Source organism: Carcharodon carcharias, chromosome 12, assembly GCF_017639515.1.
Source record: "Carcharodon carcharias isolate sCarCar2 chromosome 12, sCarCar2.pri, whole genome shotgun sequence".
NCBI classification, from domain to species: Eukaryota; Metazoa; Chordata; class Chondrichthyes; order Lamniformes; family Lamnidae; genus Carcharodon; species Carcharodon carcharias.
The window spans coordinates 107978172-107992422 of record NC_054478.1 but is presented as its reverse complement, the minus strand read 5'-3'; the positions used below and the strand labels follow the sequence as shown (position 1 = coordinate 107992422).

General features: G+C 39.4%; 1 protein-coding gene across 2 annotated transcripts in view; it reads left to right on the top strand.

The window, feature by feature from the left end:
- Positions 1-13798, top strand: part of tyw5 (tRNA-yW synthesizing protein 5) — an 80886-nt gene extending 67088 nt beyond the window's left edge. For both annotated transcript variants that reach the window (XM_041201614.1, XM_041201615.1), the window contains 3 exons: positions 7305-7392; positions 9752-9868; positions 13435-13798. In XM_041201614.1, the coding sequence (XP_041057548.1) occupies positions 7305-7392; positions 9752-9868; positions 13435-13691 (462 nt within the window). In that variant the 3' untranslated portion in view covers positions 13692-13798. The remainder of the gene's footprint in view (positions 1-7304; positions 7393-9751; positions 9869-13434) is intronic.
- Positions 13799-14251: the final 453 nt, after the last annotated feature.

Here is a 14251-nt window from a genome sequence, read left to right as displayed (position 1 = left end):
TAGTGCTGGAGAAATCAATGCGACTGAAAGCCAATAAATCCCAGGGCCTGATAATCTACATCCCAGAACACTAAAGGAGGTGACCATGGAAATAGTGGATGCGCTGGTTGTCATTTTCCAAAATTCTGTAGATTCTGGAACAGTCCTGACAGATTGGAAGGTGGAAAATGTAACCCCACTATTTAAAAAAAAGGAGGGAGGGAGATAACAGTGAATTACAGACCGGTTAGCCTAACATCAGTAGTAGGGAAAATGCTAGAGTCTATTATAAAGGATATGATAACAAGAAACTTAGAAAATATCAGGGAATTAGACAAAGTCAACATGAATTGATGAAAGGGAAACCATGTTTGACAAACCTACTGAAGTTTTTTGAGGACATAACTAGCAGAATATATAAGGGAGAACCAGTGGATGTGGTGTATTTGGATTTTCAGAAAGCTTTTGATAAAGTCCCACATAAGAGGTTAGTGTGTAAAATTAAAGCACATGGGATTGGGGTAATATATTGGCACGGATTGAGAATTGGTTAGCAGACAGGAAACAGAGAGTAGGACTAAATGGATCTTTTTCAGAGTGGCGGGCGGTGACTAGGTGGGGCACCACAGAGATCAATGCTTAGGCCCCAACTATTCAAAATATATATCAATGATTTGGATGAGGGAACCAAATGTAATATTTCTGAGTTTACTGACCACACAAAACTTGATGGGAATGTGAGCAATGAGGAGGGTGTTAAGAGGTTTCAAGACGATTTAGGTTGAGTGAGTGGGCAAATATAAGGCAGATGCATTATAAAATGGATAAGAATGAAATTATCCACTTTGGAAGGAAAAACAGAATGGCAGAGTATTATTTAAATGGTGAAGATTGGGAAATGTTGATGTGCAAAGGGACCTGGGTGTCCTTGTACACCAATCACTGAAAGCAAACATGCAAGTACAGCAAGCAGTTAAGAAGGCAAATGGTATGTTGGCCTTCATTGTGAAAAGATTTGAGTACAGGAGCAAGGATGTCTTACTGCAGCTGCACAGGTGAGACCATACCTGGAGTATTGTGTGCAGTTTCGATCTCCTTACCTAAGAAAGGATATAATTGCCATAGAGGGAGTGCAGCGAAGGTTCAACAGACTGATTTCTGGGATGGCAGAATTGTCGTATAAGGAGAGATTGGGCTGACTAAGCTTGTATTCACTGGAATTTAGAAGAATGGGAAGGGATCTCATTGAAATGAATAAAATTCTGTCAGGGCTGGGCAGACTGGATGCAGAGATGGTGTTTCCTCTGACTGGGGGTCTAGAACAAGGGGTCACAGCCCCAGGATACGGGGTAGACCATTTAGGACTAAGATGACGAGAAACTTCTTCATTGAGAGGGTGGTGAACCTATGGAATTCTCTACTACAGAAGGCTGTGAAGGCCAAGCACTGAATAGATTAAAGAAGGAAGTAGATAGATTTCTGGACTCTAAAGGCATCATGATCATATTGAATGGTGGAGTAGGCTCGATGAGTCGAATTACCTACTCCAGCTCCTATTTTCTATGTTTCTAAGCCATGGGGTCAGGTAGCTAAACAATACTCATGACAGCCTTTTCCACCCCTATGTTTAAATTAAATGTCTAATTTAACCTTAAATTATATATTATCCAGCCTGGCTAAAAATTTGACCGTTACACATGTATTAAGGCTTAATATCTCCTTTTTTAAAGAAAGAACTTGCATTTTATCACAACTTTTTAAGACCTGAATGTCTCAATGCACTTCACATCCAGTGTACTTTCGTAATGTAGACAAAAGCAAGAACCAGCCTGCACACAGCATTGTTTTGCCATTGTGAGATTTGAATTCTTGATAATCTTTTAAAAGCCAGACCAGGTAACTCTCTCTTTTGAGTACAAACCCGTTTCCATCTGTTTCAGATGAAGTTACATTGTTTCATAGTTTGTCATTGTGAGATTTGAACTCTTGATTTGAATTCTTGATCTTGGGGTTACAAACCCAGTACCCTAACCACTTGGCTAGATGTAACTCTTTCGAGTACAAACATGTTTCCATCTGTTTCAGATGAAGTTACATAGTTTGCCATTGTGAGATTTGAACTCTTGATCTCTTGGCAGAGCTAACGGTGCTTGTTTCAGTGCTTCATTTTCATTTCTTACCCTTCCAAGCTACCTGATAAAGGCATCTCTGAGTTCCTTAGGCCTGACACTCCATCATGCCCTCTTGTAACTCTTTTGAGTACAAACACATTTCCATCTGTTTCAGATGAAGTTACATTGTTTCATAGTTTTGCCATTGTGAGATTTGAACTCTTGATCTTGGGGTTACAAACCCAGTACCATAACCACTTGGCTATTTAGGCCTAAACATGTAACTCTTTTGAGTACAAACCTGTTTCCATCTGTTTCAGATGAAGTTACATTGTTTCATAGTTTGCCATTGTGAGATTTGAACTCTTGATCTTGGGGTTATAAACCCAGTACCATAACCACTTGGCTATTTAGGCCAAGCGGTGAGATGATGTAACTCTTTCGAGTACAAACTCGTTTCCATCTGTTTCAGATGAAGTTACGTTGTTTCATAGTTTGCCATTGTGAGATTTGAACTCTTGATCTTGGGGTTACAAACCCAGTACCATAACCACTTGGCTATTTAGGCCAAGCCCTGCACACAGCATGGTCCCACAGACAACAATGAGATAAATTACCACAGCAATTCTCAAACTGGGGTCAGCAGACTCCTGGGAGGTTGTTGGGGGGGGTGGGGGGCAGGAGGCAGCGGGGTTGGGGGGGGGAGGAGCATCGGTAGAGACTTTCCAGAGGCTCCACAAAATAAGCAAATGTACAGTGGAGGGAGATGTCATGTGGCGATTGGATGAAGATCATTTCATTCATTAGCAGCACATTCACAAGCCTGTGAGCAGTTGTTAGTAATTGTGAACCAACGAGTAACTACCGATGTCTCCCACAAATGCCTCCTCACTTCCAGCCATTGTAGCAGTCGGGCAGGATTATTTCAAATGCTCACGAATGTGCTGTTGATGACTGACATGAACCTCATCCAGTTAGTGGATGGCATTTCATGAATGAGCCAATGAAAAGTTATGGATTTATTTGTTGAAAAATATTTTTCTATAAAACTTTTCCATGGACATGAGCAGTGGCAAAAGAAAGTAAACAAAAAGGTTCCACGCTGAGACGGTAGGAAAATATCTGCTTTGAAATCTAGACATTCTAAGGACGCTGGCCACGGTCTTTGGACTTGTTTGAAATTATATTACATGCTGAGAGTTTAAATTGATGTCTTGCATCAAATATTATAGTTTAGATAGGGGAAGGGGTCTGTGATTATTAATTCATTTAAAAAAGGGTCCTTCAACCAAAACTGTTTGAGAACTATTGAATTGCCAGATAATCTGTTTTAGTGATGTTAATTGAGCGGGAGAAAGTTAGACAGGACACCAGGAGAATTGGCTTGCACTTTTCGAAAGCCCCAAGGGGTCATTTACATTCACCGTTAAAAGGCAGATGAGGGCCTTGGTTTAACATCTTATTCAAAAGATGGCATCCCCAACAGTGCAGCAATACCTCAGTACTGCACTTAAGTGCCAGTCTTGGCTATTTGTTCTAGTCTCTGGAGTGGGGCTCACAACCTTCTGACTGAAGGGGAATGCTGCCATTGAGTCAAGCCGATCCTTTAAAATGTTAGCATTTACAAGTCGATGTCTAGTACAGTAAAAGGAGCAATAGACTGTTGACTATCCAACAGGGTTAGGTCTTTGATCAAAGTATGTTGAAGGTAGAATGCTTTGACAAGCGTTGGTTTTGTTTCTTATTTCCCAAGACATGAAAAAACATTTACAGTCTTTGTGGCATCCTTTAAAGACCAAGTACATTAGGTTGGTTGTGCTTCCTAAATCCCTCATAGTCAGTGCCCTTAATAAGCTTAATCATTGGCTGAAGGCCTAAAAGAACATCAGTCAACGCCACTTTCCTTCCTAGTTTATAACCTGGAGAATATATTAAACTGAGCTAGGAAGTGACATTGAACCAGCACTTAGTGATGCCCGGTCTTTTAAGTGAGACAATTGATAACTTAGTAATATTAAGTCTTGCTGGCTTAAGTCATTGCTGATAGCAGCTGGGAGTGAAAGGGACTTCTACTCAGTCTCAAATGTCGCATCTCCTCAGGGTGTTTGCACAGAACAGTAATCCTGCCTTCTAACAGAATTTTATAAAATAAACTGCATGTGGCAAAGATAAAAGGGGTTAAGTAGTTTACTTTGAAAGTGCTTCCCCCGACAACATTACTCCCTGTTTTACGTACTCATTATGGGATATTATTATCATTAGTGATCATATATTAGATTCCATGTCAGTATTTTTACAATAATGCTGTTAATATTAGGAAACCAATAATAGGAAATGGATGCGTCATGGTGCCCTTTCTATTGCATCTATCATGTTCAGCTAATTATGTCATATAGTTGTATGTCTCCCTTGGGCGATTTAATAGGTTTAGCATTCATCTCGCTTCATATTATTAAAGAAGCATAGAATAAGTTCAGAAAAGACCCTTTATGATTTCATGAAATGTGGCTTTTTGACTTTGAAATTGCAAAAATAAAAAGCAAAATAAAAGGGGCATAGATTACAGTTAGATAAATTACTGTGATCAAAGAGAAATATTTAGCTTGTTTCAGATGTTGGGTTTCTGACTATTTACTGTAAAACACAGTCTAGTTATTGATACTATTTTTTGGACACATTAAAAACCATTGTAGCTTGGTAGTACAGAACTTGAGGATTGCTGAAAAAAGAAACATGCTGTCAAAGCTTTTCATCTTGCATTCATCAGGACAGATTTGCAAGAATACCAAATTTCAAAGAGAACAACAGTTTATACTTTTCCCTCATGCAGTTTAAACTAGTACCAAGTGAACCAGTTAGTATGTCCAAGGTCTTTTGCCCCATCTCTACCCAGGGATCTGGCAAATGATCAGCATTGGCACTGATTGACATCATTAAAACTCACCAGGGGCTCTTAGCAGCCTGGACTCATGAAATTTAAAGAAGTAAAATTGTTTTTGTGTATTTTAAGGAGGCTGTAAGGGCACCAAGTTTTTATTCCTAAGGGAGGAAAAGACGATATAGCAGACTTAACATTGCCTCCTCCCAGCCACGGACTCTTCAGCAGATTTTCCTTGCTGACATGGTGAAGGTCTGCAAACCTTGGTGGAAACAGCAAAGGTTCCAGGACTAGCTTATCTCCAGAAATGCTGAGAGATGCACCACCCTGCAGATTTTCAAGGACAACATTTAAATTAGCTAGATACTAGAAGTTTCTCATTTGTGCATGGTTGGCTAATCTTAATCAGAAATCCAGTTGGAGGCAACGTGGGAGTAATGGAGCGGAAAATCAAATGACGTTCCTGCTTCTAATCGTTATGCCATGATATCTGCTGAAAAGTGAATACGTGTGGAGGGTTGGACCAGCCTTAGTTGTAATGTCCCCATAGTCAGATAGTTTGCCAACGCTTACTGTCTGGACTCTCATGACCCAGATCTTCCAGTCTCCTGATGGTCAGAGACCGAACGTATCCCGGAAGATACACTAGGGGAGCCATCAGAAGCCCCAACACAAGGCAATCATCCAGGAAGTTTCTACTTGAGGGGAAATTCCCCAGCTCCCTGGGACCCTCCGAAAAAGTCTCCAATTGAGTTAGTTAGAGATTTTGGAGGGTTCCGACTTACTTACTGGATAGTTACCCAAGGAATGTTATACTGCAAAAAAAATGTCTAACTCCTGGGTATTTATACAACTGAGTTCCCCAACTCCACTTCTGACTGACCCCCAACCCTCTGACTTCCGCCCTACCCTCCGACTCCCCTTCCACACCCCACATCCCAACCCTTCGATCTTCCAACTATCCCCGAACCTGACATGACCTCACAACCCTTACCCACCTGCTACCCTACCCAGCTGGCATTCTAGCCATCCTGCCACCTACCATCCTAGCACTCTACCTACTTACCCTATTCACCTCACTCACACTTATTCACCAACACACTGAAAAGCTATGTAAATGCCCCAAAACTTTTCAGTGTGTTAGTAAATGAAGACTTACCAGAATACAGCAGCAGGTGCTGTAAAAAGTGGTTGGGGCTTAGCTTCCCCCGACAATCCTGAACTACGAGGAAGGGCTCCAAGAACAGGCACACTCTACATTTCTGAAGAGGCCTGGTTCGGGGCTCCAGACTAGAAATGTGGAGCTCTGGTGCTGTGCGAAATAAATAGGACCTGAGTGGAAATCACCGGTGGATTGCCACTCCTCAGAAGATTCAGCCGCATGTTTTGGGGAGATGCTGATGAATTCCTGGTGCCCATGGAATACTACCAATCGGTCAATACCTTCAGGAGAAAGGAAGAAAACTGGCAAAGGGAAAGCGAAAATTTTGACAGAACTATTAACCTTTGAATGTGTCAAAACTATAGGCTGGGATTTTCCGGCCCTGTCGTGGGCAGGACCTGCTGCTGGTGAGGCAGCGCCCCAGCCAGAAGTCCATTGACTGGCGGCAGGATTGGAAGATCGCAGCGGCGGGCAGATGCGGAAAATCTCGCTGATAGTGTTAATTTTAACTTCGGACAATGTCTGTTGTGTGTAATTTTTGGTGGTGAAGTTTCTCATTAGTTTCACTTTGAATCCCTTTGTTGAAGGATAGTTGTGCAGCTGCAATACATATCATTGAACTATTTTTTCAGCATCATACCAGGTTCCTTTTGCAGCGCATCGAGCCTTTACCACCAGTTGACTGTCTCCTTTCCTGGCTTGGGTTTTACTGACTCTTTGTTGGATGCTAAGTCTATCTACCCAGCACATCTATTTCTCTTTGCTAAAACCTGCATGTTTGTATTCTTCAAGACATACTCCTGCCTATTTCTCTAACCGGAATTGCTGCTTGTAGATCTCTGGCTGCGGCTTCACATGACACAGCTTCTCCTTTCTGACTTATGCTCAGCTGCATTGACTGCACCTTCATTTCTCACCAACATTTTTTTGTATCATAGTTTGATGGAGAATGGCAAATGTTGTTTTTCCCCTTAAAATGAGAGAAAAATTACAGAAAAATGCAACCTCCAACATAACCCCCATGTCAAGATCATACTCTACCACCACTAAATGTACAATATATCTGGGGAAACTCAGCAGACAGAATCTTCTCAAAGCTGTAGTTTCAATTAGATAAAGTTGAACTTGTACCTTTCTAAAATAATTGTTTGCAACATACTGTTATCTCCTATAGGTTATGGATAACCTGTTAATTCAAGTAATAGGAAGGAAGCGAGTAGTGCTCTTCAACCCTCAGGATGCATCTTATTTGTACCTAACAGGTAAGACCAAAGTAAGGTATTAAAGGAAGACACTGTATTGCCTCAGATCCTATGGGGCTGCTAAAAACTCATTCCAAATTAAGTATCATCAAGCCTAATTTATATATTTCTTTGCAAGACTAGGAAGTATATTGATTGTGGAGGTGCTCTGTGGGAAAATTAGTTCCATCTGCTTAGTGTTCATGTGTTTTGTTGAATATTCATGGAATGCAGAACCCCAGTAATAAGAACAAAGTACCTTCCAGGTGTTTAAGTTCACTGTTAACCTATTTGCTGTGCTGGAATGGCTCTTCTCAATCTTTATTTTTTTTAATTGATTTAATCACCTCTACCCTGCAATGCCAGTAATTGGTGATGATCAACATATAATACTGTGCATTCTGAAATAGTTGCAATGTACTAAGAAGAGCTTATCCTAACAATACAATTATGTCATAACATAATACCTTTCCTTTGCAATGAAGCAAATTTGGTAGGAAGAAATAGTTCTGATAAAATATTTGCTTAAGTGGATTTTACTTGGGAACTCTAATTAAGTTGTTAACCCTGTCACAATCAGTATCTTTCAATACTATGTAAAGGCAGAACCTTTGCTCTGCACTGAATGGTTTTTATTCATATTTGCATTGCTTAAATTTGTTCTCTTTCTCCAACTCCAAGTTATTTTTCATACCCTATAACTGTTTGGATGCAAAGTGACATTGATGTCATTGATGTAATTTAAGGGAACTATTGGATAGGTTCACTTCAAAACCATCTTTGCTGTAATCCGTAGTCCTACAAAGATCTGTGCTGGAGCTTCATTATTCACTTTATTTTTAATGAGTTAGTTAATGCAATAAAGAGTAATATATCCCAAGGTTTCCAATGAAGACCCATGGCATAAGTAAGTCATGTGAACGGGAACATAACATTACATAAAGACATAGCTAGATTAAGTGGAAAAAGCTGTTGTAGAAGGGTTTCAATACAGATAAGGGTAAGGTCATCTATTTTGCACTAAAAAGAATAGATTTAAGTCATTTTAAACGGTAAAGAGTTAGGAACAGCGGCAGTTCAGAGATTGTGAAGTCCATGTAAACAGATCATTAAAATGTTGTGGTTAGGTACAAAAATGAATTGGAAAAGAATATTGGAATATTAGCCTTTATAAGTAGATGGCTAGAATATAAAGGAGAGGAAGTTTTGTTACAGCTACACAAAGCCCTGGTTAGATCACACCAGGAGAACTGTGCGCAGCTCATTCAGCATCGCATTTTATATTGGCTTGGATGGAGTGTAATACAGACACACCAGCATGTTACCAGGGCACCAAGGCTAGATTATTAGAAGAGATTACATAAACTGTGTTTCACTAGAATATATAACGTTGAGGGCTGATTTGAAAGTGGGTGTTTAGGATTTTGAAAGGAATGGACAGTGTAGATAGGGAGAAACCTTTTCCACTGGTGAGGAGTATCTAGGACAAATGACCTTAAAATCAGAGCCAGGCCATTGGGTAGAGAACTTAGGAAACACTTCTACATGCAAAGAGAAATAGAAATGTGGAGCTCTTTCCTGCAAAAAGCAGTGGATGCTAGCTCAATTTTAAATCTGAAATTGATGAATTTTGCTGGGCAAGGATATTAAGGGAGCCAAGGCAGATAGATAGATAGAGTTAGGATACAGATCAGGTATATCATTGCATGGTGAAACAGGAGTGAAGGGCTGAATGGCCTGGTTGTTTTCCTGTCTTACTTTGGTAACTGAGGCATGCTTTTCACATTGGTTTTTAAATCTTCTTTCAACGAAGTATTACAATTTAGATACAGATACAGTTGGCATTGCTGAGAAACCATTGCATAACTTTATCAGGATTTTGTCTCTTTATTTCAATGGAAGCAATTTAAAGAAATAAACAAAGCAAGTGAAGGAGTAGCGAAAGAAAGAGAAACAGGGCATTTTTTATGTTGTGAATCCATTCCTTACCAACATGGAATATTAGAGTAAATAAGACTAGTACTAAAGCAATTGCTGTACAGAAAAGAAGAAATTCACAATACCAACAATCTAAAGATCACAAGTGTAATTCCAGTGAATACTACTGACTACCAAGGCAAAATAATTGTTTCCCTCTTATTGGTTTCCTAATCCCCACCACTTGCCCTGCTTTTGTGTTTGCTGTTGACACCAATAATATCTATACAGTTCTGGGATTGTCTCCAGTTTCAATAGCAAAATGTACAATATATAAAATCAAAATCAATCCATATGTAGGCTGGCATTTAAAATTCCTGAAAATAAATAATTGATTTTTAAGCTCTTATATTTTAATAATATACTATGATCTTCATTTCAGTTTTTTTCTAACTTTGCACAGGTGATAAATCTGAGGTCCTGGACTTGGACACTCCTGACTTAGAAAAATATCCACAATTTGCCAAAGCTCAGTGTTATGAATGTCAATTAGATCCAGGAGATGTGCTTTTCATTCCAGGTAAACTGCAAGTACAAAACTCACACATAAATTTCATCTCAAAATAGGCCAGCAGAACATTCATAAATATTTTTATCATATGAACAACAGGAGATGATAAGTATTGTATTGCTATTAAAATGAACTAAATAGTGAAGGTGTCACTCTTGGCTCTGAGTCAGAAGATCATGGGTTCACTTCATTCCAGAAACTTGAGCACAAAATCTAGGATGACACTTCAGTGCAGTATTGAGGGAGTGCTGGACTGTCAGAGATGCATCTTTCAGATCCAATGTTAAGCTGAGGTCCCATCTGTCCTCTCGAGTGGATATAAAGAATCCATAGCAATATTCAACAACAACAAGGAAGTGTCATGGCCAACATTTATCTCTCAGCTAACATAAATAAAAATAGATTATTTGATCGTGTACCTTCTTGCTGTGTGAAAATTGACTGCCATATCTTCCTATAATACAACTGTAACTATACTTCAAACTAATGTCCACATTGTCTTTATAAACATAGCACATTGTAATTCAGGCCACATGGTGTCCCTCAGTCCAATATCTTCACAGGCACCCTCTGGAAAATAGCGATCCTTTAGCCACCATTTTATTTTGGCTTTGGGTACATTCGTCTCTTCAATAAATAGGTTAATCTTGACAATGTTTGAAATGCAAGTTCCTTTAAGAATAAACCAGGACAAGCCTCAGAGTGAATTGAGAGCAGGTGATGCTCACTGAAGCTTGTGCTTAAGAGCTGGGGTTTTCCTCAGCCGGTGGGTTTGCTTCTGGACAGAGAAAGTATCCAGAAGGGAATAGTGGAAACTGATATTTGTACAGAACTATGGTTAATGATAAAACAGCTGTGATTCACAGAATGTCTTCTGCTGCCTGATTTGATAAATGGATATTCACCTATTAGACAAATCTTTTGTGTTGTTTTAATGAATGGGTTTTAATTTACTGTATTCCCTTGTTTGCTGAAATCTGTAAGCTTTCACATTATTTTCTCCTCTATCAAATCAAAGAAAGAATCTGTTCTGTCAGCGCTCTATGAAAAAACCTGCCTCTCTATCTCATCTCACCTTGGCCATACAGTGACTGGCCCATTTAGAGTTGCTGAACCGAATTGCCTGATTAAAGAAATGTTTCAGCACAAATTGAAACTTAACGTAAAGAATTAAACTTTGAATCAAGGCACCTATCCTTCACCCAACAGCAACTTATATTTATGCCCTCTCCAAATCATTGCCTGAACCGCTATTTGTTTAGCCTTCCTGATCCCTAGTTTGCCAGTTCTACCAGTAACTCCAGTTGCAGCTCAGAAGCAAAGAATGAAGAAAATCTGCATCACCCTGGACTCCAACTCTGTTGTAGTCTTCCCCCACTCTGACTAAACCTTTCTTCATGCTCTTGCCACTTCAGCTTTATCTCTGTCCCAATTCTTTGACCTCAACATCCTTAACTGGCCAGCACGTCAATTTCTGATGAGCCTTTGCTTTCCTTCCTGGATTCGTAGCATCACTTATTGTGCTATAAACATCTTAAAAATAATTTGTAGGCTCCCAGCATTGACATCCTGCACCCAGACCTGATTGGATGTAACATGCTACAAGTTGCAACAATATTTGTTGTTTTGTTGGGATCCCAGGTGCCAAATTTTCATATAGGTAAGGACAAAACCCAACCTGCGCACTTTCATGGCTTGATAAATGCACATCCAACCCATGTGTGATTTTACAAGGGATTTTCATCTTTTCACAAAGGGATTGGATTCACAGTGCATTTTGCAAGGCGCAAAGGAGTGTGGGTGGGAAGGCCTTGGTTCACCAACACTGCAGCCCAGCTCCTAGCATTGTTTAAAGGCCCCTTAAACCTCATCCCCTCATCCGTCCCATGCCACCTCAAATTCCGCTATGCCACTGCATGCCCCCTCAGATTCCCTCATGTCACCTCATTCCCTCATGCCACCTTATGCCACCTCACATTCCCCTAGTCACCTCTGTGCCTCCCATGTATCCTCCAGAGCCACTCACCCAGTATGCACTATGTACAGTTTTCAGGAGCCACGCAATAGCCATGGAAATTATTTTAAGATCATTGGAAAAACATGAAACCTCTAACAATCTAAGAAAACCCTGAATTCAAGCTCACTGTCATTGATTCTGAACCAAAAAAACCCAAGGGAAAATAAAGTTGAAACCTTTTAAGTGCCTATTAAGTTAATAAACAAACCAGAAACCATATCAAAGACAAATTCTGTTATAGGCTTATAACACAGCTTGATTAGCTGAAGATTTCAAAACCAAGCCAAGCATCTATAATGGAAGAGCTGTCACAACAAAGGCTTCCAGCTCCACTGACAGAACAGATAACTGTTGGCATTTCAAAGCACTGTCAATCAGTGGAAGGGGAGCAGGTGCAGACAATTTTGCCTATATTCAGAAGCAGGGTTTTTTTAAAAAAATAGTCAGATCTGCCAGTCCAATTAAATCAGAGAAGAAAAATAGGACAGTTGAAGATCTTTTTTTAACATTTTTAATACATTATGCTACTTTCTCCATTGGAAAGGTACTGTAAAGTGAACAATCACCCAATGCTGGTCAATGTAAGGGTCAACGTATCTTTGCAGGACAGATCTCTATGATGAATCACTGCATCCCCATTACACTACACCTACTAATAGTGACATTTGAAGGTGTCAAAACATTTACACTTACCTTTCAGAATGTTCCCACTCTCAGGTTTTCCATTTTCTTCACAAGCTCGCAAACCTCACAATTGTTACAGCACAGAAGGAGGCCATTTGGCCCATTGTGCCTGCGCCAGATCTCTATAGAAGCAGTTTACCTAATGCCACGCCCTGTCTACTCCCCTGTGTCCAGTTCTGGCTGGGCCATGTATAGACTGTCTGTGGACATGATAAGAAGAAGAAGCCCTGCACATTCTTCGTTTTCAGAAGGAAACCCGGTATGCTTTTAGTGGACTTCAAAACCCTGCACTTCCAGGCAAAAAAGGTGTTTGGGAGGAAATCTGATTTAAAATGGGGAACCCGATCTCAGCAGAGGCAGCTGTGTGCGTTTTGCAATCTACAAAAAGGCCAGAGGAAAATGGCAAGGGATTAAGAATGGAAAGGAAAATTGGATTTCCCCTCAAAAAAATCAATTGCACAGCGAAATGCGCCTCTGCACCCAGATGAAAATTCAGTCCCATAAGTTGGAACTGAGCTAATTGCATCCAGGTTTAATTCATAGTGCAAGTGCCCTTTTGATCAGGCACTTATATGGGCACTTTGATTTAGATTTGTTGTACTGTGACAAAACGTTCTGAAACCGCAGGTATTCATCTACACCATAGAATATTATTTGGAATCTGACTGCATTGGATATATAAGTGAATCAAGATGTGCCACTTCAACGATTGTCATAAAAATGAATTTCATATTGATTATTAATTTGACAAGCTTCATAAATTATACTGGCTTAATATGTTTTCAACATCCAGTGAAACATCCAAATTGCTCTTTGTAATTACCTTGTAAAAGTCATCCAAATAATCATCTGAAAGACTGCTTTATTTTCACAGCATTGTGGTTTCATAACACTGTTGCTAAAGAGTTTGGAGTGGGAGTGAATGTGTTTTGGAAACACCTTCCTGCAGACTGCTATGATAAAACAGACACCTATGGAAACAAGGACCCCGTAGCAGCCTCAAGAGCTATGCAGATTTTAGACCGAGCCTTAAAAACACTGGAAGAACTTCCTGACGAATACAGAGACTTTTATGCACGGCGAATGGTTCTACGAATTCAAAGCAAATCATACAGCAATCATTATAAGTAGAATAATTTCTATGCCCTGATTATACAAATCAAGAACAGTTACACAGGTATAATATTTATTTGTCAGCGTATCAATTTACAATAAAATTAATCTTTGCATTCTGAAAAGAGTTTACAGTTTTCCACGAATTTCTGTTTTAAATGATAAGATAAACCATTATCAGTAAGTACGTTAGTGGTAAATTTTCTAATTTGTAGGCATAACTGCTTTAGATTGCATTTTTTAATACTTAAGGGGTCTATTACACTAATTTTTTCAAAGTATCATTGAAACACATAAAATATAACATGCAGTATTTTTATGTTGTGTCTAAAGATCGTGCATGATCATTATGGGAGTAAAGAGCATCCATGGTGCAAATTTCAAATGGTGTATAAAAATCAAATTTTATACTGTATCTAAATGACAATTTGGCCATTTCTTAAGTGCAAAATCATGCTTAATTTTGAAAATGTTAACATTAGTACATCTCTCTTGTGCCTTTAACCAAATAATGGGATAATATTTTTCTAAATGCATTAAGTTCTCCATATATATATGTCCCAAAGCGTAGAAAATAA